Source organism: Aspergillus undulatus (genome assembly GCF_047715775.1).
Source record: "Aspergillus undulatus strain CBS 261.88 unplaced genomic scaffold BDV17scaffold_3, whole genome shotgun sequence".
Classification (NCBI taxonomy): domain Eukaryota; kingdom Fungi; phylum Ascomycota; class Eurotiomycetes; order Eurotiales; family Aspergillaceae; genus Aspergillus; species Aspergillus undulatus.
The window spans coordinates 784,754-809,141 of record NW_027396607.1 but is presented as its reverse complement, the minus strand read 5'-3'; the positions used below and the strand labels follow the sequence as shown (position 1 = coordinate 809,141).

Here is a 24,388-nt window from a genome sequence, read left to right as displayed (position 1 = left end):
TGCGTCTACTGTCGGCGATCGGTAAGCCTATGCCCCGTGGGGGTTTTCGTCTCCCCCTCTTCAGCATTCCCTTCTCTATCCGGCTCCCCTCCGCCTCTATCACTGGGGGACGAGGAAAAAGGAATATAGGCTTGGGTGTCTCAATTCTTCCCCGACCGCGATCGTCATTGGAATTCATTTACTGACGGCAGGCCACTTACTCACGTGTGACAGCATATGACTTGCGATTCGGTAAGACCTACCCTGGAACATACCCGCACGAGTCCTTGTGAAACGTACCGCAGGATGGAATCTGGGAAAATACGGATTGATGCTGACATTTAATCTCTTCCTCAATTGAAGGAGCGGCCGTGCACTCGATGTATAAAGCGCAATATCGGACACCTGTGCCATGATGAACCGAGAGAGCCGTCGAAGCGATCGCGCAGTGAGCACGAACAGTCCGCTGCTGACGAGGAGGGCTCTTCAAACAACGAGTACCCGAATGTCCACGCCATGCCCCGGAAGGTCGATATTCCAGATGCTGCAGGCCAGCAGATCCTGGCCGACGGTACTCTTGGCCTTGCTTCGTCCTCTATGAATGCCGTGCAACCCGGACCCATGCCATCCTCTACGGGCCAAAACATGGGTGTCACGTCTCAACAACAGCGTAAGCGTCTATCAAGTTTGCATTCTCTTCTTTCGGGTGTTCTTTGCTAATGGCCTATTAGTTCTCGGATACAATGACTGGGTCGGCGGCCAAAGCCAGTTTCAAGACATGCACACATTCCACCCTTCTTATATGTTCAACGCGCCCGAGGTCACGAATGAATATAACCTCCTAGGTGACTTTCTCAGCAACAGTTTGCTGGACGATGGGGGCATGTTCCAAAACGACGATATGCAGCGAATGTATTCGGACCCGACGTTGATCAACTCAATGGCCGTGCTCGGAGGCCCCAATCAAACTCTACTCCAGCAATCGCAGTCTCTCCAACCGCCACAAAGCCAGCAAAATGAGGCGACTTCAGGACCCAGCGCTACAGTTGGGAACGATAAGGCTAGAGAAACGTACTACATGACGGCAGCAGACCCCTCAGGATCTGATCCACCAGAAGAGCGGATGAATAAGCTTCTCAAAGCGAAATATGACGCCGGTCTTTTGCGGCCTTTTAATTACGTCAAGGGTTATGCGAGGCTCAACCAATACATGGAGAAACATCTACAACCTGGATCACGACAGAAGATCCTTCGGCAACTGGACAAATTCCGACCCAAGTTCCGAGAGAGGATGCAGAGTCTGACGGACATTGAACTCATACTGGTGGAAATGTGGTTCGAGCGGAGCTTGATGGAATATGACCGTGTCTTTGCTAGTATGGCAATACCCGCCTGCTGCTGGAGGCGAACAGGCGAAATCTTCCGAGGCAATAAGGAGATGGCCGAATTGATCGGGGTCCCAATCGAGGCTCTCAGAGACGTGTGTTTTCTTTCTCGAACTTAATGTCTTACTGGCTTAATGCTAATTATATCGTCAACCAGGGTAAACTGGCCATCCATGAGATCATTGTCGAAGACCAGCTCGTGAGTTACTGGGAGAAATTCGGCGCCATTGCCTTCGATAACACCCAGAAAGCGATGCTCACGAGCTGCACCTTGAAAAATCCCAACGCAGCCACCCCTAGCGATGGTATACCGTGTTGCTTCTCATTCACCATCCGGCGAGATAACCATAATATGTAAGTGGACTTGAAGACTGGGCATGCTGTGACAACACTGACTCGACTGTCTATAGTCCGTCCCTCATCGTCGGAAACTTCCTACCTTCACAACGGAAAAGCAAATAGTTTAGGGCCATTTATTGTTGTTCATCGGCGTTAGACGGGGCTATCTAGGTACATTGGCGGATCATGGGTTGTCTTTCTTACCTTCATCTTCTGAGTCGCTATTATGCTCGACTCTTATCATCTTGATTTCGTATATACCATTGCTACTGCAAGTGTGCTGTACCATATTCTTTCCAAAGGATATTTTTCATCTTGGACTTACTGTCCCTGAAACTACAGTGTCTTTTTGTTGGTGTTGGTTGTTTTCTTCCATCAATCTAGGTACCTCTAAGTGATCATGTGCCCACCATCCCAGGCTCCGGCCGCCATGAGATGTTTCCCTTTCGAGCACCTAAACTCAATTGATCTCATCCTCATCCCTCAATTATCGCTTTCTTGCTTCCTTGAGTTTATCGGACACTATGGCAACAAAGCATCCAAACAATCCCAAAGACCAGGCCCAGGCCATCCTCGGTGAGCACAGATAACAATCACAAATGGACTCGCTAATAACTAACCATCAACCCCTCTCATCTTAGCTATAGCCACGCGCCTCCAAAGCCAGCTCGCCCTCAATGATAACCCAAACAGCCCGGCTTTGGATCAAGGGACTCGAGAGTCACTCGAAAAGACGATACGTCGCCTCCCTCTCCCCACGGACTCGATCCCTACTTCAACTCGCCGACAGCTGGACAATGAAGGGACGAAACTATGGAATTTACCTGTGCTGCGAATGAGAGATACTGGCGAGAACCATGACGTTGTGTTGCTGTGCAAAGGTAAGTGTATATTGGCGGCAGTGGCCCAGGCTGTTTGTCATTATATCTTGTGCTAATATTTCCGCTTCGCAGTGAAAGCTTTAGCCTATGCGATGCTCGACGCCGCTGCACCCATGACGGGCCCGGGTGAGGATATCCGTTCTTGTTAACAGTACCAGTCATTCATGGGTATAGGGAATTATCGAAGTCTTGGACTTGCGTTTAGGGTGATTAGGGTTTGCATTGGTATGTCCAGGCTCTCTGTCCTGCACGAGTCCGGTACGTTAGAATATACTAACAAGGCATAGAGCAGGGTATCCTCGATCTAAGCCAGAAGATGATGGAATCTGCTGCTACGAGACTAGATCTTATGAAGAGCTCGAAAGATGATATTGACGCCGTTAAGAGTAGCATCTTTACCACTGAATACTACATGCTACGAATTTACCTGGTAGGCAGCATCTGCTTCTGTTTCTGCCTGTATAGATGACTAACCGGAGCTTACGATAGGCCTGGTCCCAGGACCGACTGGACATTGCAGACCACTTATTCTCAAAGCTTCCAGAAACAGATACTACGGAGCAAAAGATCATAGTCATGGATATTTGCTATATGATTGGCAACACGGCCCTTGCGGGAGGACAGTATGAAGCGGCGAGGACATGGCTGAGTAGAGCACTGGATGTTTGCGAAATATCGTCGAATGATCAAGCTCACAAAGAGACACAGTATTTGAAGAACAAGCGTTTGTCTGTTCTTCACGCTTATGGTGAGAGAGCATACACCTAGCGGGCTTGTGGGTTGAACTGATTTGAAAAGCACGGTCTCATCTCCATGCAACGACAACGGCTCCTGAAAGCGAGCTCGCGAAAACTGTTCACTTGATGAAGACGGTAGGTGCGAGTCTACTTGAATTGATTATCATCCTAAAGGGTGTCCTAGGAGTACGGCAATTCTTTTCCCGTGTTGGCTTTTTCCCTCGACGTTCTGAGCAAGGACGCCTTGAACGAAGAATACTTTGAGAGTAAGCTCCAGCATATCATTACACCGATGGCAAGCGGTTCACTTACCGAGGCCAGCACTCAAGTCTTCTATCAAAGAACTAGGCCATGGTGATACAAATCTAAAAATGTGAGTAGCTTCGTGAATCACTTGTTTATATCTAATCCTGGTTGCAGGGTGTATCACTACATAACGAAGCTCAGAAGCTTGAGGTATGGTTAGGCACTGTATCCGCCTATTGCTGAATAACATATCCCAGTCTAGAGCGATTCGTTGAAGCATGTGGACAGCTCTTGAACAAGCTCGCGGCTCTTGATACAAGCACTAGAGAGCAATGGATGGAGAAGATCCTCGTCTCCGTCATCTGGTCGCTAACGAGCACGAACGCCAATGGGGGCCGTTGTCTACAACTAGCTGAAACAACAGCACAGGTACTAAAAGATTGTGGCCTGAATAAGCCAAGCGAAGATGCAAACCAGGCTTCTCTAATAGTAAGCCGTTCACCACGCTGCGGTATCGCTCATACTGACAAAAGCAGCTTATCTGGAAACATATCGACACAATGCTATCCAGTGGATCCATTGGTATCGCGGAACAATGGTGCCATTTCCTTTTGAGACAACCGCTGTTCCAGAAGACTCCGGACACAGAAGCAAAGTCCTTCAGGTACCTTAGTGGGTTCTTTTTTATAATTCAGCCTAAGCTAACATTCCGACAGAAAACTAATTCTCTGTGTCATGGAAAAGTATAACCCTTCGACAGCGCGCCAGGTGTTCGATGAGATACCAGAGGATTGCAAAACCTGTCCGCTCACGCTGTACCTGCTATATCGACTAGCCCTCCTTGCGGAGGATATATCATTCGGTAAGCCCACACTGCTCACTGTATATATCATGGATCAACTGAGCAGATCGAAGCCAGTACCTACATCCAGTCACTCTGCAAGCAAGGAGCAGACGCCGAGTTCGTCTGGTCATGCATAGCCGACGCGCTGCAGCTAGGGAAGACGAACATGGTCTCTAAAAGTATCGAAAGCATCATGGCTGTCGTCGATGCTGGTTCATTCGAGCACCTGCAAATTCCTCAGCTCCTGCAGTACGTCCTTTGTACAATCCGCGAGGAAAACACGGCCAGTCATGAAGACTTACTAGGGCAAGTAACTTCACTCCTAGATTGCGGTAAGCTAAGCCTTTCTTATGAAAGGAATCTATGACTGATGCATCCATAGCCCTGGCAGCAGCAGCCGGAAGAAGTAGGTCATTTTCTTCTGACCAACTATGCTGGTTTGTTTGCAAGAGCTACAGAATTGCCCTTGATCTATACAAAACTGCTTCTACGCAGGCCACTGTTAAGCTACTCAACATCTCCATCAAGGTAATACCTTCGCCTTTTTTTATTATCATCTCTAATCCAATTCACCTTGCAGCTCATGGAGCTCGACCAGGGCCGAGTGGGAGCAGAGCCGAACACTATATCCGTCGAGCATTATTTAAAGTGCACTTTTCTTCAATCCATGACTATCATCTCGGAAGCTCGAAGACAAAAAAAGTCCTCCAGGAAGGTGAGCCACCTACACCTACCTATCTCGATACACCCTCATCGAAATATACCATAAAGGAACAATACTACAAAGAAGCCCGCGGTCCCATCAAACAATTCCAAGGCCACATCCAACACCTAGGCAACGAGACTGCCATGAACGCAGACTCGCAGACCTGGCTAGACAAACACCGCATCATCCTCTCCTTCGAATTCGAAGCCGCCGTCTTCCTTCGGCAATGGGACGATCTCGTAACGATAATCGAATCCTCGAAGCCAATCGTCGGACCAAAACTCAGCTCGGTCTTTTTAGACTGTCTCCTCAGATCTGGGGCGCCTTCGTCTTGCTTGTCGAAGTTCGTCAAGGTATGCATCTATCCTCATCATGAAATCACACGAAATCAGGCACTAACTAACACCTAAATATCACAGCAAATGATCCGCACATTCCACTCCTCTACCTCCCCCTGTCCATTCCTAAGGCCCGTTACCGAATCCGAAACCGAGGCCTTCACGACCTACCTCCCCCGCCACCTCCGCTGCCTCTTCTCCCTCTCCCTCCAAGCACAGGAGTACATTCTCGCCGAGTCCGTCCTCGACCAAGCCCTCTTCCTCGCTCGACCAAGCAACAACCCCAAAGTTAACTCCTACCCACAAGACGAACTCCACTGGCTAGCAACAAGCGCATTCAACCGCGCCGTCGAGTTCTTCCTTCTTTCTGCGGATGGCGAGTGTGCGCGGTGGGCGGGGAAGGCAATTGCGTTGGCGGACTGTATTGGAGATAATGGCGAGGCGGGGTTAGGGTCTGGGTTGGGAGCGTTGTTGAGGACAAATTTTGCGAAGCTGAAACTTCAATCTTGATTGATTGATTGATTTTGACTGAGCATGCGTGGATAAGCTCAGGAATATGCGTCTGCCACTCTTGTAATATTATGTTTAATGAGGCGTTGATGCCGTGAGGGGTAGGCTTGCGATAACCCTAGAGCGGGAACACATATATCTATGTATGCAAAGAATGGGGTGCATTCAACAACACAGCACTTACATATACTACACAAGAATATGGCAATTGCTGAGAAGTAAAAGTCTCCAATTAGCGGTCAATATGTCCGGAGATATATCCCTGTCAAATGTCAATTTTTTACCACGGTAAATCTCATCTGCCATCTCAGCCCTACTATGAGTATTAGGCAGTAAACTCTCCAGATAACAAGTCTACGTTATGTTTACAGGGCAAGTACGACAATATTCACCTTCCTGGTCGCTCCTGCCATTTGGGTCTCTTTTTGCATTGCCTAGAAATCAGATCATACTCCAGAGGAAGGCGCGATGGACGGCGGAATTGAGCCGCCCGACGGGTCGCTCCTTCCTAATGCAGTGGCCCTACCCTGGGTATTGACCTATTATATGAGTATCTATACTGAGAACCTATGCAGCTATCTTCTACTATCAGTTACGATTTGTTTTCTGAGAGGAGATCATAGAATCTCAATATGGACATTAAAGTACAACTTCAAAGTATTGCTAGTCTAGAAGTCCAGAGCCTGTAACCTAGAGAGCCTTCGTAGGTTCGAGATCGAACATGGGTATCATTGTTAAAGTTGCCTGAAATGTGCGGCGCAGATGAATCAAGGATGAGGCGACAGGCATAGATAGACTCGAAAGCAGACCTCACAGCAAAGCCTGACTCAAAGCGAAAACAGAATGGTCAAAGCAAAGGCACACGATGCAAAAGAGGCAAAGGCGAAGCCAAGAACAAATCGCAAAGGTCCAAAATCAACCCGACTCCTGCTATGCTTAGACAAGACACAACGTCACAAAAAGGAAAATGCAGCAGCACCCGCTTCGCAAGATGCAAAGATCTATCGATAATAACCCAAACAAAGCTCCATATCACACATAACGCCATTTAGAAGGGAAAATTGAAGAAGAGAAGGAATAAGGTTGGGGGTAAAAAGGGGTGACCACGGGCTTCCGATGTCAGCCTTCTCCAGCCGCATCAAGAGAGCGCCGGCGAGAATATTTCGGCAATTTTTTCTGACCCAGGTTCGGTGTCGAAGGAATCCGACGAGGTACACGCGCACTTTTGGCAGGAATGGGTGGCGGGGCAGGGATCCTCTCATTTTCTTTGCCGCTGCTATCGGTCTCCGTTTCAATTCTTTCAGTCTCAGCTTTCTTCGTCCTGGCAGTGATAATCCGCAGGGTGAGGCCCAGCTCTCGCTCTAACTCTTTCTGGGAATGGAGTTGCTCGGTAGACCCGTTGAGTTTCTTCCTGTATGCTTTGAGCGTGCGGCATACCTGCTCCGTCGACATGTCTAAGCTTCCAAATTCGCTTTTCCCAGATGCTCGAGCTCGATCTCGAAAGTCCAGAGATGAGCAGCGATGATTATTGCGATGGCGTGACTCCAGGCTCTTTTTCGCACCAGTGGACTTTGGGCTGGGTGGCGAAGGTGAATTGCGCATCCTCTCTCGATGAGTCGAAGAGGTGGGTGAGCGGCGCATAGGTGCAGGAGGCGTGGCTGGTACCACATTACCATTCTTCATCGATGGAGCTATAGATACTCGCGATAGCCTGCGCGACGAGGTGGGTGACTGCAACGGCGCATCCCGTACTGGGGTGGGAGTCAAAGCTAAACTTTCCGGTCGTTGGAAGCCCGCAAGATCGTGCCGGGACAAGACTTTCCGCAGGGGAGGTTTAGCAAGAATTGGCTCCTTCGGGGCAACATCCTCCTCGTCGTTGGAACTCGCTTGCGCAGACTGCGTATTTTCTTGAGGCTGTTGTAGCTGGACCGATATGTTCCATATCATGACCACCCCATCAATACCGGAACTAATCAATATCCGCTCTGGCGAGTCTTTGGATGCCTCGGAGTACTTTTCTAGCAGTTTGACGTCACTGACACCTTCAGTGTGGCCAAACTCGCCTGTGAGAAGGGCGCCTTTTTCCAAGTCGTATACACGGATAGATTTGTCCGTCCCCGAAACTCCGATAAGCATCTTAGGATTCTGTCCAGAGATGGCAGGAGTCACTGTCAACGAGCCCATGACTACTGTATCATTCGACTCGGAATCAGCAGCACGGAAAGAGTGTGTATGGCGACCAGAGTTCAAATCATATTGTTGTACGCAACGATCCACAGTCGAGAAAATGAGGCTATCTGGGTCATCTGGAGAGAGTGACATCGAGACGGGAGATGATCTCAAGGTAATAACTTTCGACACCATGTAGGCAATGGCTGTAATGCCGTCGGCTTCGCGAGTCACTCGCTCTCTGATCAAAACTGTACGGTCCGCAGAGGAGGACAGTAGTCTTTGCCCGTCGTTGACAAAAAGAAGTTGGCCGACTGCCCCAACATGGTCATCCATTGTCTGAATTAGTTGAAGATCATCGTTGCGCCGTTCGAAAAGTTGGACCATTCGATCGCGGCCTGAAGTGGCGATAACGCAGGCATCAGAGGTCTCATATAACGCGATGTCTGTCATCTCTCCTCCATGGGCTCTAGTCTCATTCATACACTTCCACGGTTGTCCTTGAAACACGCTATGGACGGATTAGCAAGAGGCCGATGATTATAGGGTAGAGTTGGAAATACCGAAGGACACCAAGTTTATCACCGGAAACAAACAGATCCATATCACCATTGGCCCTCAAAACCTTGAGTTCATTGTTGGTGTCATCATCACTACCTGGGAGCTGTTCGAGAGGGATTGTTTGTGAGTCACGGCACTCGCCTTGGGTGTTCCAAAACTTGACGACACCTCGGCAAGACCAAGTAAAGAAATCTGCATTCAGACGGTTTGGGGCTTTCAAAGATCCTATGCCAAGCACGGAGTCTCTGTGAGCAGGCATTGTAGTTTCCGTGTCGCAGTGATCGCCTTCGTCGTTTAACTTTTCGATCGGGTATATATGAATTGCGTTGGTTCCATCCACAGTGACTAGATGAGACGTAAGAGAGCCGATGCAAGTGATGGCAGGCTCCTTCGACTTGACCTCTATTGAGGACCGACTCGACCGGCGTGGCGAAGAAGGGGTGCTGCATGGTCGCAACCACTCAAACGGTAGCCTCCGCATGCGTTTGCCGCGACCACCTATCCAAATGCAGGCTCGGTCTGAGTCGGCTGTCAGTGAGGTGATACCAAACTCCATGTACTGAATGAGCGTAAGCTTGGCGTTGCCGCCTCTGTCGTCGATAAGACACAGTGCCCCCGAATCAGTGCCAACCACGGCCTCAGAGTCAGAAATCGCGACAACGCTAGTAAACGTGTTGTCGGCTAAGGCACCCAATACACAGTTCCTTCCAGACAGTGCCTTGGGTACAGCAGCGTTGGGAGTCTCGCCGGCGTTGGTGCGAGATTTGGACGGAGACACTGGTCTGATTTCCGGGAGTCTCCAAACCTTCACATGTCGAACTCCCACCCTATGATTTGGTTAGCGCGCGAAGAAGTAGAAAGCAGGGTCCATGAAACATACGTGATCAAAGCTTGACCTAGCCAGGTCATATCACGGACAACGGTTGTGCATTTGTTGGTTGAGTGGAGCTTTGCTGAGCCGTTTCTGAGGCCAACAGACCATACAAACAGAAACCCATCGTTGACATCCCCAAGAGTGGCTAGATATTGTGAGTCTGAGCTCCAAGCAAGGGCACGAACACCAAACGAGTGTTCCGTGAGTATGGAAAGCGGAACATCGGGGGGTGCATCTTTTGCAGTCGAAAAAATCAACACTCGGGGATTATAGCCCGTCTGAAGCATGTTAGTTTCTTTAAATCTCAGCGGACTCCCGTTTTACTCACTTCTCCTAGAGCAAGGAGCCTTCCATTTGGGCTTATGGAAACGCTGGTAACCGCCTTCACCCGTTCCCTCGATGACCACGAACGAGGACTAGATGCCTCTACCATCTCAGTCGAGGGTGAACCATTGTAGGTACCATTGTAAGGCGCGTTCTTAATACCTGCCAGAGTCTTTGACCGGGCATCAGGTGTGGCTGGGGGTGTAGACTGGTTATAAAATGACGTTACTGGGTTGATACTGGTGGCAGTCGGTCGTGCACGGAAGAATCGCTGATTCACATTGTCCTCCTCATCTAACTCGGCGAGTACACCGGCTGATCCAGCGCAGAAGGCAAACGATTTGCTTTGATCATGATAAGAGAAGCCATTGGGCGTAGTTGTTGTTGTGCCGATTACCGTCCGCAATGAAAGGTTTGATTGGTATGGAGAAGGTTTGTTGGAGGAGCGTGTTGGCGGTCGTAGAGAAGGAGAATTGGAGGGAGTGGCTCGGAGTGACTGAGCCGGGCCAACAGCAGTCTTGCTCTTGACACTCAGTGTGTTGTTTGCCATAATATATCGGGGGAAAGGGCAATTAGGAAGCTGCACTGTCCCCGGAGAGTCTTATAACCTTCGGTTGCATTTGTTGAGGCGAGCGAACAACGGGCCTAAGTTGAGTCTCTCGGGCTGTCAACAAAGCTTCGTCTCCCGTATGTCCGGCTATAAGAGGAAGGTGCGATCGAGATGTATGCGGTCGAGGAAAGTAATAAAGAGTGCAGGCGGCAATTCGGAACTAGTTTTGAGCAGCTAGGTAAGGTTATCGCGCGGGAATTGCGAGCCGCAGGGTCGGATAGGGAGGGGCTCGAGGGCGAACGCAGTTGGTTTAGATTAGCGAGAGTGGACGAGGAGCTAGTGAATGAAAGTATTCAAGGAGTGACTGAAGAAAGGTTCAATGAGCGTGTAGATGTATAAAGCAAACGCCCGTTTAAAAGACGAACAGGAACTGGAGCGTTGGACGAGAGATCGAGAAATGGGTGACAGAGATCGGGGGAGCTTTTCGAGCAGCTAAGATTTAGTGGGCGGAGATGGTGAAGCTCGGACCGGATCTCATTAAGAACCACGCGCCTTGGCGGGAACTCCTGTACAGGAGGAGGCTGGGGCTGGGCGGCTGTCGCAAGGATGATGCGCCACTGGAGGAAGGTTTGCTCGTGCGATGCCGAGAATGATATACCTTGTCAGACGGATAGAAGTTGCGTTGCTGAAAGAAAACAAAACTCGTGGAATGCTTGAGAGGTTCATGTAGACGGAATGGAAGAATGGATTGTGGAGACGCCAATCGCCGACTTTACGAGCGTCTGCCTGAAGGCTGAGGCAGAAGTGATGCCTCTGGGCCCTGGCGCTGGCATCCGAGTCTGGCACTGGCAGCCTCTGGCGCAGATCCGCTTGCTGCTTGGCCGTCCATCGGGCTCCGTGGCCACGGCACTAAGGAGAGATCAGATGCGTTCGTTGCTATTCACAGCTTTCCTTATCACTTGCTCTTATAAGATGCTTTTGGGCCAATTCATGACCCGCGAGCTGCGTGATATAGTCACCGACGTGGTTGAAACCGAGCTGTTCCGTCAGTATCTCAAACGGCCATGGAATTGATTGAGATGGCCTCAATATCTTGACGCCAACGCGGTTGAAGCACGGACGCTACTTCGTATAGCGCGCCGACGATATCTTGCAAGGTCGACTCTTCTCTCATCGGCAGTGTTGATTGCGCTCTGCGATGCAATAACTATCCAGGCGGAGCTTCAACAAGTCTCGCATCGGGATTCAAGCGAGTAGCTAAATAGCTTGTGCGGTGAAACTTGCTGATCACGTTGTTTGTGCCGTGCCTTGCTCGACTGAATCCCACGATAGCTTGTTCAAGGAGGGTTCAGATAATCAAAGTATGAGTAAAAGAGCCACCGCTCGTGTCCATGATATAGCGAAGTTGCCCATAAGTAAACAATGCTGACAAGGGGATGCATATATCACCCTCGAAGAGCCATAGGCCCCATAGATAACTCAGCCGCTCTTTTGCTTCAAACTGCGTGGATGTCGATACGGGATGATGAACTGTCACTAAAAGAAATTGTGAGTGCGTGTAACGTAGCTACGCAGTAGCAGGAAGCTCAATAAGCAGCAGCTCCACACTTCGAAGAAGTTTCCAAGTTCTCGGGCCGCGGAGAGGCTTTGCGGGGAATCATGATCCACTCTCATATGGTAAGACAACCACCAGAAGGGGCCTGTTTTGCTGAGAATATTGTCATGATTATTCGCCGTCCACAGCACTGCTGTTCTCTCCTGCTGCTTCGACAATAAGTACATTTGGCGAGTTGTAGTTGAAATCATTGGACTGAACTCCGCACTTTGGTCTGCGTCAATTCCGTCCCCAAAACTCCTCTGGTATATCGGTTCCAAACTGAGGCCAGCTTCCCGATGGGAAATACCCTCATACTTCTATTGATTCTTTCCACAATCGCGCCACAATCCCATAACTTGCAGGGAAGGAAAGCTTGTACTATGATTGGATTGTATAAAATAGATAGACGTCACATGATATAAGCCTGAGGCAAAAAATCACCTTATCTACAAAATTTCCCTCTCAGATACATATACCAGACCTCTCTCTCCAAAGACAAGTCACATTGCAGCTCTTCCGCTATGCCGTTCAATTGTACTAAGTCAGCGAGGATTTCGCTTCCCAATGTACTCCAGAGTATTTTCTCCTCGGAGCTTGCGCCTCAGCTTCGCATTCCATCTACACGGCCATTGAGCCGACCATTTCTTCCTCGCCAGAGTGCCAGAAGTAGAATGGCTATCACTACGGTTTCCATTGACTCTATCCCTATTACTTCTGCACAGAAACCTCAAACACCGGCACCTTCGCAAGACGGAACCTCGACTGCGACCGATAACTCGAAGCTCGAGAATCAGACCTCAGACGACCAAGCCTCGGCCCAGGTTACAAAGAGCGCCGCGAGCTCACCTTCCACGTCCGATTCCAACTCTAAATCGAAGAAACACAACAAGAAAACCGCAAGCGATCGCGACGCAAAGAAGGCTACATCCAAGGACAGAAAGAACGACGGTCTCAAACCCCCGAAGAGGCGTGAAGCATGGGAAGTCCAGAAGGATGCTCTGAAAAAGAAATTCCCAGCCGGATGGACGCCACCTAAGAAACTTTCTCCTGATGCTATGGAAGGAATACGTCACCTGCATTCGGTTCAACCCAACAAATTCACGACTGCTGTCCTTGCGCAGGAGTTCAAGGTGTCGCCCGAGGCTATTCGGAGGATTCTAAAGAGCAAGTGGCGACCCTCTGAGGCGGAAATGGAGAAGCGACGGCAGCGATGGGACAGACGACACGAGCGGATCTGGGGCCATTTGGCTGAGCTGGGATTGCGGCCGAAACGTCGGGGTTCTTCTGTTGGCGATCCGGCTGAGATATTGAATGACCGCAAGAGCAAGACGTCTGGAGACTCGCCTTCGGTTTGATCGTTCTTGTTTGAACATTTGCGTCTTTGTTATAATAGGCTTGGGGCATTTTGTGTATTTTAGCGATAGATCTAAAGTATTATACTTTTCGTGTATGATCTTGGTGTCAAAAGTGCCATGTGATCGCACTGATATATTCGCGCAAGCGGTGGAGAGCTTCAGCATCCTCAACTCTTGACCTTGGTACCTTTCCTTTGACTGGCGAACTCTCAGAGGATTTCTGCAACCGACATATTTCTCTCCTTTGCCAATTGGGTTGAGATTCTAATGTTTAAATATTGATTCTGCTGGACGATTAGCCTGGTCGACCCTCAACGTCACGGTCACCTTCTCCGCAATCCCGACGACGGCGACAACGCGAACTTCAAGGAGAACCAGTCCAACACCACGCTCATCCTCCGTCTTTCTCTCAACCAACGGCTTTCAACAATGGATCGTGCTTTGATTCTGCCTTAATTGGCATTCTGCGCTTTCTCTACCGCCATATTCATATCTCCCCGATTTACCCCTGTTCTTCAAGGTGGCGGCCGGTACCCACCGTTCTCCCAAGCTCCCTCATTCCAGCTTAACCCCCGTCGATGTGGTGATTCCCCGCCATTCGCCATGTCATCGGACATCCAGGTCTTCGTGAGATGGAAGGACCAGTCTATCTTTGCCGGGGAGGATGTGGAATGCACCATTACTTTCAAGAACGTCGCGGAGAAGAGCGAAGACCGCAAAAACGCGCAAACGCCCCATTTGAGGAAGCAGTCCCGGTCTGCGATCACTCCTCGCTCGGATTCCTTTTCCCTACGGCTCCCTTCGAATCCCTTTAGAAATCTTAACCGGCGTTCCTATCCCATCACTCCTAGAAAGAGCCCGTCTCATCGCATTTCCTCGTCCGTGAGCTCGCCGTTGATCGGCCCCCATAGCTTCCCGCCTCCCTCGACGCCGCGGAATTTACCTTCGTCCGGCCATAAACACAAAAGGTCAATATCTATACTTTCCATTGATAGTGAAGGAGGGAATTCGAGTGTTGCAGGCGATAAGACACCGAAGACACCATCTCAATTGAACCCTTCGCGACCAGTGAGGGGCCATGGACGTTCGGCAAGTCTCCAGGTTGTACCAAGGAGATATGAAGGCTACGAGGGTGCGAAGAGTAAGTTTGACTTTACTCTTTGTTTGAGATTTCGGCGATCGGACTGACATTGTTTATCGCACTAGGCTTGCGGAGCCCAATTCGGGGATTTCCATCGTCCGAGTCGCCTATCCAGCCCATCGCAGGCGGGTTGAGAGTCGATACTGATGTACCAAAGCCCGGCGGTACTGTTCTTAGCCCTATAAAACCATCACCACCAGTTCGCGCACCAGGTCGAAGACCTCAATTACCACCTATAGATTTCAAGTTTCCTCCAGCTCCCGAGAGCGAGACAGGTTTGGCATCCGGTGTTTCACCTGCCACTGCGTCCACGGACAAGCCGACTGATACCTCCGCGGTGGGAAGACTGGATGCCAGGGGCTCTACTTCTTCCTTGGCCGCCCCGGGTCAGATGCCACAATCGAAAATACTTTCGGCCTCCAGTTTGAGTGGAAGTCATAGAAGCAGCGGCGAATTCTACTCCGTCAGCAACAATTCCACCGAAACTCTACAGTCAGAGTACACGAATTACTCGGGCCCCATACCGCGTGCCGGCTTCCCACGACATAGCCGACACATGTCTAGCGTGGTATCAGCTACACCAGTTTCAAACGCGCAGGCGCTGCTCATGGGATATGCCCAAATAAGCGCGTCATTCACTGTGGACGGCTCGTTGATAAACCAATCCGCTTTTGAGGAAGTGAAGCGACAGGGTGTTGTTGGAGGTGCAGGGGGCGGCAGTGGCACACCGAACGGGAGGCCTGCTTCGTCTAGTGGGAAAAGTCGAAAAGGTGGCGGCTTCTGGGGCGCTCTGAATTGGAACTCTATAGAAGAGTCTATCAGTGGGCTACTTTCCAACAATGATCTTGATGGTCTCCGAGATATGCGAGGCGTATCCTCATCGAAGTCCATCCCCTTGCTATCAACTCCGCAATCCCTTCTCTTTGTCGACCTTCGCCTAGCACCGGGAGAGGAGGAGTCATTTTCTTTTTCATTCACATTACCCAGCGGCCTCCCAGCGAGTCATAAAGGGAAGGCCCTAAAAATTTCCTATAACCTCATCATTGGAACGCAGCGACCTAGCGGGAGTAATGAACCTCAAAAGGTCAACCGCATTAGTATACCGTTTCGTGTCTTCAGCGGCGTAAACGGTAAGCAAGAATGCTTCTCATCATCTGTCGTTCCGCATCGGCTAATGTTCAGCAGGCCAGGGTAATATCCTTGGACATGATCTAATGCGACCATATGTGATCCTTCGCGACGAAGCTAGGGTGCAGAAAGTTGGCTCCACACCCCAATTCACAGCGAAGACCGAGAGCATAAGCCGGCCCACGTGGACATCAGCCCCAGAATTCCTATCATATGTGGATGAAATCTTGGAACAACGATCTCGCAACAGCTCCCTTAAACCACCAGGCACGCTTGCTGAACGACGATCAAGCCTTGATTCAACAGCGGGGCCGCTGTCTTGCAAAGACGCCATTGACTTTGCTATCCTTCGAAGTAACCAGGCTATCAATTCCTCCCAGAGCCCAAATCGATTCGAGATCGCCCGAGGGGGGCGTCGGATTGCTGTGGTAGTGCTCAATCGACCAGCCCATAGACTCGGGGAGACTCTGATAGCGACGGTGAATTTAGCCGACTCGGCACTCCCGTGCTATGCTCTTAGAGCCACGTTAGAGAGCTCTGAGAAAGTAGGTGCGCATTTGGCGGTACGTTCTGGCGCTAGTATTCGGCGCGCGACGCGTCGAGTTCATGCCTCTTTCTTTGAAATCACTCTTTACTCTACACGGGTTGTCTTTAGCCCAGCGATACCCATCTCAGCAACCCCTACGATACTTACGAGTGGTGTGAACGTGGAATGGGAGCTACGGTTCGAGTTCGTGACGTCGAGCGTCCCAATTGAGATGGGATCCGGCCCTTCGGGTGCCAATCTGCTAGAGACAGTCTCTCGGGATGACCGAGGGTCTGCGATGTCCGCTCTTGAGAATCTAGGCTGCGAATCGTTTGAGGTTGCGATCCCAATTACGATATATGGCGAGACTGTGCGGGAGCGATTGCCGGAGGAGAACGAGGGGCACTCTATATAATCCTGAATCCTACTCCATGAATTATGTTCTTGAACAATTGGAGCAACCAAGTGTATACGTCGGTAGTTTCTCCTGTAATGATATCCACTTGCATAGATGAACTTGATTTGTGTATAGAGCGATCGCCGGGGCAACGAGCGGGCGGAGCTCAACTTATCCATGACTCCGATCGTGGGGGAGATCCATGCATGAAGTCGATATACTATTTTCAAGTCGCGATTCGATCCTTGTTCCTGGTGCTCTTTACATCCCTTGTTCAGCACCTTCCCTTTTCTGTCAATTAGTGTGGAAGTTTCACTGGCGTGCTCCAGTTGTCGACTGCCATTTGTTTTCGGTCCGGCAGCCCCTCCAGTTCAGCTCAACACAGCGTCATCCTATCCTAGCATCCCTTGCGCGCAGTGTGTCTACCTCAAGAATACTAAAAGTATACACCACTAACCACGTTGTCTTCATTGGAATGTACCAGGCCAATTATCACCTCTCGAACTATCCACTCATTTGTTGAACAGCCGCTCGAATTCCACCCAAGCACAAGTCAAGTCCTAGGCAGCCCCGAGGCATTCCAACCCCTTCGCTCGCAGAAGTCACTCTTTATCAGCCTGTCGCACTCGCGATTTAACAATGGCTTCATTCATTACCACAATGTCCGTCTCCCCCACATCCGTCTCGTATGCGGACGAATCTACTGCCCCTTCCCCGACAACAGCACCATCGTCACCACCCCGCAAACTACCAGCCCTTGCCCCCTCTACATCCTACAAAACAGTTCATATATCCAATGCCCCTATATCCGCGCCACCATCATACCTATCGCCTGCTGTTCGTGCACTTAAATATGGCTTCTGTGGACTAATGCCTCCTAGCAATGCTCGCACGAGAGCGCCCTTCAAGCCGCGCTCTGCGGCCAAGGGGACGACTAGCTACCAGTTAAGACAGTTTGCCGAGGCGACATTGGGTAGTGGGAGTTTAAGGAAGGCTGTGAAGCTTCCTGAGGGGGAAGATTTGAACGAGTGGCTGGCTGTTAATGGTGCGCCTCCTTGAGATTGGGACATCAGTGTTAGTCTTGTATCTCGATGCTAACTTATTTGTTGCACTGCAGTGGTCGACTTCTACAACCAGATTAACCTTCTCTACGGGGCGATCACTGAGTTTTGCTCGCCGCAGACGTGTCCGGAGATGAAAGCGACCGATGAGTTCGAGTATCTCTGGCAAGATTCGGAGAACTACAAGCGCCCCACGAAGATGTCTGCCCCCGAGTACATTGAGCACCTTATGAGCTGGGTGCAGGGTAACATCGATAACGAGCAGATGTTCCCCAGTCGATTAGGTATGCCGAACTAAACTCCGCGACTACAATAGACTGCAATCCTCACTCATAAACAGGAGTTCCGTTTCCAAAGGCATTTTCCAGCCTTGTTCGCCAGATTTTCAAGAGAATGTACCGCGTATATGCTCACATCTACTGTCACCACTACCCCGTGATCGTCCACCTAGGCCTTGAGCCACACCTCAACACCAGCTTCAAGCACTACGTCCTCTTCATTGACGAGCACCGGCTGTCGAGCGGGAAGGATTTCTGGGGGCCGTTGGGTGACTTGGTGGACAGCATGCTCCGAAGTGACTGAGCACCCGATCTCGGTTGATCACGATTAGTAGTAATGGATTGACGACGAATACACAGGGTCTGGCGTTAAGGTGTGGCGCATGTCAATATTTCTGCGGGGTTCCTAGCTAGATCAGCTGTTCAACACCGAAAAGTGAAAAAAAAGTAATGGCTTGAAAGAGAGAAAGAATGCGCAAAGTATCTGCCCGTCAAGCGTAGTGTAGACTGTAGAGCGACCCGAAATTCTCGGCGTGTGCGGAATCTCACGTGACCGCGACCGGGAGAAGTTGGACCTCGTCCGAATAGCATCGTCCCCTCTTGTGTGTCGACCACCTTCAGCGTTTCGCGTCCAATTCCACGCTCCCTCTCTCCTCTAATCCCAGCCCGTCGGAGCCTCGTCTCTCGCGTCAAGCATCGCCATGTTCTCCGCTCGTCTCGCCCGCGCTGGCCTCCGTGCCTCCGCCCAGCAGATCTCCGCTCCTCGCACTGCTGCTCTCAACGGTCTGCGCACCTATGCCACCCCGGCCCAGGAGATAAAGCCCCCTGTCTCTCTCTTCGGCGTTGACGGTACCTACGCTACTGCTCTGGTATGCAACTCCCCCAAAACTCAGCTTCCAGCTAGCTTGAACCCGATCCGTTGAGCCGAAAACCCTTCATTCAATATACCAACAATCCAAGCGACAATGACAATCACATAACCATCTCCAATTGCCTCATTTCCACAGCAATATCTAACCGCAATTGAAAAATAGTACACTGCCTCCGCCAAGTCCCAGTCCCTCGACGCTACCTTCAAGGCCCTGAACAACCTCGGCGCCGCCCTCAAGGCCGACCCCAAGCTCATCCGCATCATCTCCACCCCTACCCTGTCCGCCGCCGACAAGCAGGTTATCGTCTCGGAGCTCCAGAAGGTCGCTGGTGCCGACAAGGGCGACCTCCTCAAGAATTTCCTTGCTACGCTCGCTGAGAACAACCGTCTCGGTCTGCTCGGTGAGGTCGTTGAGAAGTTCGGTGCTCTTATGAGCGCTCACCGTGGCGAGATTGAGTTGACTATCACTTCTGCTCAGGTAAGCACATGCACAATTCGAAGACTCCTTGTGTCTTCTTGGAGTTAGTTCGTTTACTAGGTGTTATTGATACTAACGGACGACTCCAGGAACTCGACAGCAAGACCCTCAACCGCCTCGAGAAGGCCGTTTCCAAGTCCGAGTTCAGCCAGGGCAAGAAGCTCAAGGTTGTCTCCCAGGTACGTTTCCCTCCTCTTCCCGTCCCTTTACCCAATCGACAAATCACTAACATATAATCAACAGGTCAAACCCGACATCGTCGGCGGTCTCGTCGTCGAGATCGGCGACCGCACCATCGACCTGAGCGTCTCCTCCAAGATCGCCAAGCTCAACAAGGCCCTCACCGATGCTCTGTAAATTACCTGACTGACTAGTACTACGCCCCATTACGCATCGTGTCCCGGTCTTGTCCGTCTCTTTTGTTGTTCCTATATCTATCTATAGCTTTTACTACTGCTACCTATGTACCCTACCTAGCATTTTGATGCATGTCATATGCACTATGCGAGAGTCCGTTGAATGAGACTTGAGTTTGGTGAATGAGTGAAGTGGTGTGATGTGGTGTGAGAATAGAGTGTTGTGTTTAGTTTTGGTCCTAATATTCTCTAATGTAGGTGAGGGGAGAGATGGAGTAGAGTGCAGTAGACATGATGTAGGCTTACGACGTGGGGAAGCATTCGAATGGGCTATAGCAGGTTCATTATTCCCATCTGTCTCGGATTAAACAAGAAGTACAATTATAGATAGAGTAGCAATGCATCAATCATCAATTCGTGTATATATGTTCATCTAAATAAAAAGGCAATAGAAAAAAGCAAAACAATGGCAATCACGATGACAATGACAGTAACAAGAGAGTAAAAACGAACAAATCCCTAGCTCGACAATATCTGTATCTATATCTGCCTCTACCCTACCTCCACGAGAACTCCAGGCTAACGACCATTAGCCCCATTCTCACCTCAATTCCCATTTCCATTCCCATTAACCTTATCAACCTGCGTCTCAAACTCATCCTCATAAGCCCCCATACTAGCCTGACTCCTAACCCGCTGCAACTGACTCTCCACATAGTGCGAGACATGCTCGTCGAAGCCAGCGTCTCCGTTGGCGTTACGGTCACCATCATCGTCAAGAACCCGCTCTCCAGGTGTCGCAGACCCCGGCGTCTGCGGGGCAGGCGTCCCGAATGCAGATTCGAAGTCGCTTCTGTTCCCGATTGACCGGGAAGTTGAAGAGCGTCGGACGTGTGGGCGGTATGTGCTTCCCCGGCGACTGTGCGGACCTGCGGAGCGTGTGAAGATGTCGTCGAAGTAGTGACTTGCTGCGGCGAAGGGGGAACGCGGGGTTTGGGGGAGGCGGCAGTTGACTCTGTTTTCAGCGAATTAGCAATGTTTAATGGAATAGGGATAAGGTTAGGACGTGGAAGACGTACCCTGTATCATGGATGATTTTGGCAATCAATCCGGTCCAGCCGCATTGGTGGGATGCTCCAAGTCCACGGCCAGTATCACCGTCAAAGAACTCATGGAACCACATGTGGTCTTTCCAATGTTCGTCAAAGTCGAGGAGGTTATCGCCATCGTAGACAGCGCGGCGGCCCTCATCGTTACGCGCGAATAGATGCTGCAGTCTGTGCTGGATTTCCTCCGCGACCTGGCCTAGATGCATATAATCTCCGGAGCCAGTGGGACATTCGACCTTGAAGGAGTCCCCGTAAAACATATAGAAGCGCAGTAGGGACTCGATGAGTAGGAAGTTGACGCATAGCCAAACTGGGCCCCGCCAGTTACTGTTGCCGCCGAAGAGGCCGCTGTCCGAGTCCCCAGAGACATAGCTAACCTGGAAGGTCTGGCCGTTGACATCCATGGAGTAAGGGTTCTCTTCGTGGTGCTTGGACATGGACCGGATGCCGTGCTCTGAGAGGAATTCCGTTTCGTCAAGCATACGCTTGAGGATTTTCTCTAATCGGCCCCGACTGACTAGAGCTAGAAGAAGTCGATCGCCCTTTCCACGTCGCTTCATACTGGCGATGTTGCGTTCTGCCACGTCCTGGCGGTTTTCGACAAACCACTCGAGCCTACGCTTGAAAGATGGGAATTTGTTGATCAATTCTGGTTCAAGCGTTGAGACGGCATATAATGGAATCAGGCCAACCAGTGAGCGCACTGGAAGCTGTTGAGTCCAGGGTTCACCGTACGAAATAGCATCGTAATAGAACCTAGGAGCGTCAGATATGGTCGACGAATGGCATCAATTTGTGACGTACCCGTCTTCCTCGTTCCAGAGAGAAGCTTCTTCTCCCCCAGACCTGAATGTCATCGCATCACTGATCAGGATAAAATGCTCAAAGAACTTGGACGCAACTATTCGATGTTAGTTGGTCATCAACGGTGTTCCAAGGAAAGCTTACTGTCTTCATAGATCCGTCGATGCTTGGCTAGCTCAAGTGCGATATTAAGCATGCTCAAACAGTAGAATGCCATCCATCCGGTGCTGTCAGCCTGCTCCAGGACCCCGCCAGTGGGAAGAGGCTCGGAGCGGTTGAAGAGGCCAATGTTATCAAGACCAAGGAACCCGCCCTCAAAAACGTTCTTGCCCTCACCGTCTTTCCGGTTAACCCACCACGTAAAGTTCAGAAGCAGTTTCTGGAAAACTCTCTCAAGGAAATCGAGATCTTGTCGACCGTACATTTTGCGCTCAATCTTGAAAACCCTGAAAGTAGCCCATGCGTGAACAGGAGGGTTGACGTCTCCGAAATTCCATTCGTAGGCAGCTAGCTGCCCGTTTGGATGCATATACCACTCTCGAGTGAGAACGTCCAATTGCCGCTTCGCGAACTCGGGATCGATCATGGCCAACGGGATACAATGAAACGCAGTGTCCCAGGCAGCGAAAAATGGATATTCCCACGAGTCCGGCATCGAAAGGATGTCATCCATGTACAGATGCTTCCATTGCTGATTCCGGACGTGCTTGCGTGCTTCGGGAGGCGCAATTTGACCAGGATCTCCGTTTGCCCACTGATCCCAGACAAAATGGTAGTATTGCTTTGTCCACATCATGCCGGCGAATGCCTGGCGCTGGATGTTCCGTAGATCATCGCTCATGGGTAGAGGGCTGATGTGGTAGTAAAAATCATCGGCTTCCGTCTTACGTTGCTCGATCTCTTCATCTAGCACCTCCTCATCCACAAAAGGCTCGAGCCTCTTTGACAGTCGAAAGCGTACAACGGCACACTCGCCAGGCGGAACGCCCTCGCCCTCGTTGAAAGCATACCATGCGGCGAATTTGGTGCCCTTGTTTGCTGGATTGACAGCGATTTGCTCCCCCTCCACGATGTGACGATGGAAAGCATCTTTCACGTAGGGTGACTCGTTCTCAGTTCCCCATAGGAGCTCATTGTTCGACTCGTTCTCGGTAAACAGCAGCTTGGGCACGACGTCGTCTTGGCCATCACCTACGGCCGGAGACGGAGCGAAGCGAACAAATAGTTGGCCGAGCTTCTCGTGATTCGTCTTGACCGCAAGCTGGGCAGCCTGCTGAATAGAGGGCTTCTCCCTTCCCTCGTAGCCCCAACCCCATGTGTTCCGGAACCACACATGAGGCACGATGTGTAAATGAGCGGGCTCCGGGCCTCTATTGTAAGCAATCACGCGAAACATAAGCTCATCTTCGTCGTCATCTTCCTTGGCTGTCTCGATGAAGATATCCCAGTAGCGGTTATCGTCGAATGCGCCCGTATCGAGTATCTGATATTCGCGGTCAAGCTTCCCTCTTCGAGCATTTTCTTCGACTAGATCCTGATAAGGGAATTCTTTCTGTGGATATTTGTAGAGAAATTTCATGTACGAATGCTGCAATGCAGAACCATCAGAATGGAGCTGGCCCTCATTTCGATTGGAGATCTGAACATACCGTAGGAGTGTTGTCAAGGTGGAAATGAGCTTCCTTGACGCTCTCGCCATGGTTTCCTTGTGGATTCGATAGGCCGAATAGTCGCTCTTTAAGAAATCCACTATAATAGTGAGAGGTCAGAGCACGGTCGCGGCCAAAACCATGTGCAGGTTTGCGGACGGCGAGACGTACTCTTTTCCATTCCAGAAAGCAAAAGCGATGTTTTGCAGGTTATGCGTGTCACAAACACCGGCAATTCCATCCTCGCCCCAGCGGTATGTTCTCGAACGGGCGTGATCGTGGGTAAAATCTACGGTGGATCAGCAGGTAGTTCGCCCCGCGGGGTCGGGAATGGAGGCATGAACGCTTACAGCTCCAAGCATCACCGTTTTCCCTAGCAGTGACAGGTCAGTCAGCAATGCATGCTAACGCGTCATTACAGGCATCGGACAGGATAAAAACGAAAATCAATTAAAAAGGAGGGAGGGACAAGAAATGGAATCGGAAGGGAGACTCACGAATAATCCTCGCGGACTGCGGGGAAGAGAAAAGCAGTTTATCAGCTCGAGTACTTCTCAACCGTACGGTATCGCTGTCAAACAGCAACAATTTGGTAAGGTGAAGACTCAAATTGACCTACCAGTAGCCCATTGCCTCTCTGCGACGTAGGGACCCCATCTCTTCCAGTACTTGACGCGCTCGCGATCCTCTTTCAGCCGCTGTTCCTCGCGGGAGGTGTAGCTCTGCTTGTCGATGAGGACCATGGTTGTAATGGTTCAGAGACAGGCGAATGGCGACGAAGAGGGACAAGAGTGAAATAGAGAGGTAGAGGAAGTAGAGAGGAAGAGGAGGGAAGGTGAGGCATGCAGCAAGAAGAGGAGCTGCAAGAGCGCTCTACCAGTTGTAGCACAGCAGTGTTATCGTGCATCTATTTCTGCTCTTCTGTCACTCACTCGCAGAGTCTGGACCGCCGACCAATTCACTTCTGGTTGATTCCCGGGCGGTTATGCTCCGTTTCCAGGGTTTTTGGTCGCTTTGGGGGTGGAGTTCAAGCTGTGCTCAGTCCTCTGACATCATTCAATATCTGCTATACTAGCCTAGAATCTGAGAAGTGGTAACAGTTGTGGCGTACTACCACTGCTAACCGTTTCCAGTTTTAGAAACTTAATCCATTTATTCTTCAGACCAATCAGACTATCATGAAATATGTATGGAT

At 50.5% G+C, this 24,388-nt stretch overlaps 8 protein-coding genes across 8 annotated transcripts; 6 read left to right on the top strand and 2 right to left on the bottom strand.

Moving 5' to 3' along the window:
• Positions 1–46: 46 nt before the first annotated feature.
• acuM (gluconeogenesis transcription factor RDS2) lies at positions 47–2,027 on the top strand. Its single transcript, XM_073753840.1, has 5 exons — positions 47–231; positions 343–649; positions 711–1,459; positions 1,522–1,718; positions 1,775–2,027. Exons 1-5 carry the CDS (start codon positions 217–219, stop codon positions 1,824–1,826), a joined length of 1,320 nt encoding a protein of 439 aa, XP_073620302.1. The 5' UTR covers positions 47–216; the 3' UTR covers positions 1,827–2,027.
• On the top strand, positions 1,794–6,255 carry BDV17DRAFT_298935 (uncharacterized protein). Its single transcript, XM_073763799.1, has 18 exons — positions 1,794–2,279; positions 2,345–2,584; positions 2,657–2,710; positions 2,759–2,809; positions 2,872–3,014; positions 3,074–3,332; positions 3,383–3,456; positions 3,506–3,587; positions 3,643–3,694; positions 3,742–3,777; positions 3,825–4,056; positions 4,104–4,231; positions 4,284–4,429; positions 4,483–4,743; positions 4,794–4,939; positions 4,992–5,126; positions 5,183–5,470; positions 5,537–6,255. Exons 1-18 carry the CDS (start codon positions 2,228–2,230, stop codon positions 5,963–5,965), a joined length of 2,808 nt encoding a protein of 935 aa, XP_073620301.1. The 5' UTR covers positions 1,794–2,227; the 3' UTR covers positions 5,966–6,255.
• A 775-nt stretch (positions 6,256–7,030) lies between these two features.
• Positions 7,031–10,810, bottom strand: BDV17DRAFT_110478 (WD40 repeat domain-containing protein). Its single transcript, XM_073753839.1, has 4 exons — positions 9,898–10,810; positions 9,576–9,847; positions 8,698–9,522; positions 7,031–8,645 (listed from the first exon to the last, which is right to left on the bottom strand). The coding sequence occupies exons 1-4, from the start codon at positions 10,441–10,443 to the stop codon at positions 7,085–7,087; spliced, it is 3,204 nt and encodes a 1,067-aa protein (XP_073620300.1). The 5' UTR covers positions 10,444–10,810; the 3' UTR covers positions 7,031–7,084.
• Positions 10,811–12,517: 1,707 nt separating this feature from the next.
• On the top strand, positions 12,518–13,697 carry rrg9 (mitochondrial ribosome assembly protein RRG9). Its single transcript, XM_073753837.1, has one exon. It carries the CDS (start codon positions 12,562–12,564, stop codon positions 13,393–13,395), a length of 834 nt encoding a protein of 277 aa, XP_073620299.1. The 5' UTR covers positions 12,518–12,561; the 3' UTR covers positions 13,396–13,697.
• BDV17DRAFT_110461 (putative intracellular protein transport protein (Sat1)) lies at positions 13,698–16,706 on the top strand. Its single transcript, XM_073753838.1, has 3 exons — positions 13,698–14,536; positions 14,602–15,666; positions 15,722–16,706. Exons 1-3 carry the CDS (start codon positions 13,999–14,001, stop codon positions 16,603–16,605), a joined length of 2,487 nt encoding a protein of 828 aa, XP_073620298.1. The 5' UTR covers positions 13,698–13,998; the 3' UTR covers positions 16,606–16,706.
• A 541-nt stretch (positions 16,707–17,247) lies between these two features.
• On the top strand, positions 17,248–18,230 carry BDV17DRAFT_287128 (Mob1/phocein; the record flags this gene model as incomplete). Its single annotated transcript, XM_073761093.1, has 3 exons — positions 17,248–17,632; positions 17,705–17,932; positions 17,989–18,230. 3 exons carry the CDS (start codon positions 17,248–17,250, stop codon positions 18,228–18,230), a joined length of 855 nt encoding a protein of 284 aa, XP_073620297.1.
• Positions 18,231–18,544: 314 nt separating this feature from the next.
• On the top strand, positions 18,545–20,040 carry BDV17DRAFT_252036 (F1F0 ATP synthase subunit 5). Its single transcript, XM_073756486.1, has 4 exons — positions 18,545–18,795; positions 18,961–19,275; positions 19,365–19,454; positions 19,519–20,040. The coding sequence occupies exons 1-4, from the start codon at positions 18,628–18,630 to the stop codon at positions 19,630–19,632; spliced, it is 687 nt and encodes a 228-aa protein (XP_073620296.1). The 5' UTR covers positions 18,545–18,627; the 3' UTR covers positions 19,633–20,040.
• BDV17DRAFT_252033 (uncharacterized protein) lies at positions 20,029–24,193 on the bottom strand. The gene is made up of 9 exons (XM_073756485.1): positions 23,813–24,193; positions 23,691–23,706; positions 23,544–23,566; positions 23,365–23,482; positions 23,194–23,293; positions 21,689–23,132; positions 21,545–21,641; positions 20,711–21,496; positions 20,029–20,646 (listed from the first exon to the last, which is right to left on the bottom strand). The coding sequence occupies exons 1-9, from the start codon at positions 23,934–23,936 to the stop codon at positions 20,238–20,240; spliced, it is 3,117 nt and encodes a 1,038-aa protein (XP_073620295.1). The 5' UTR covers positions 23,937–24,193; the 3' UTR covers positions 20,029–20,237.
• Positions 24,194–24,388: the final 195 nt, after the last annotated feature.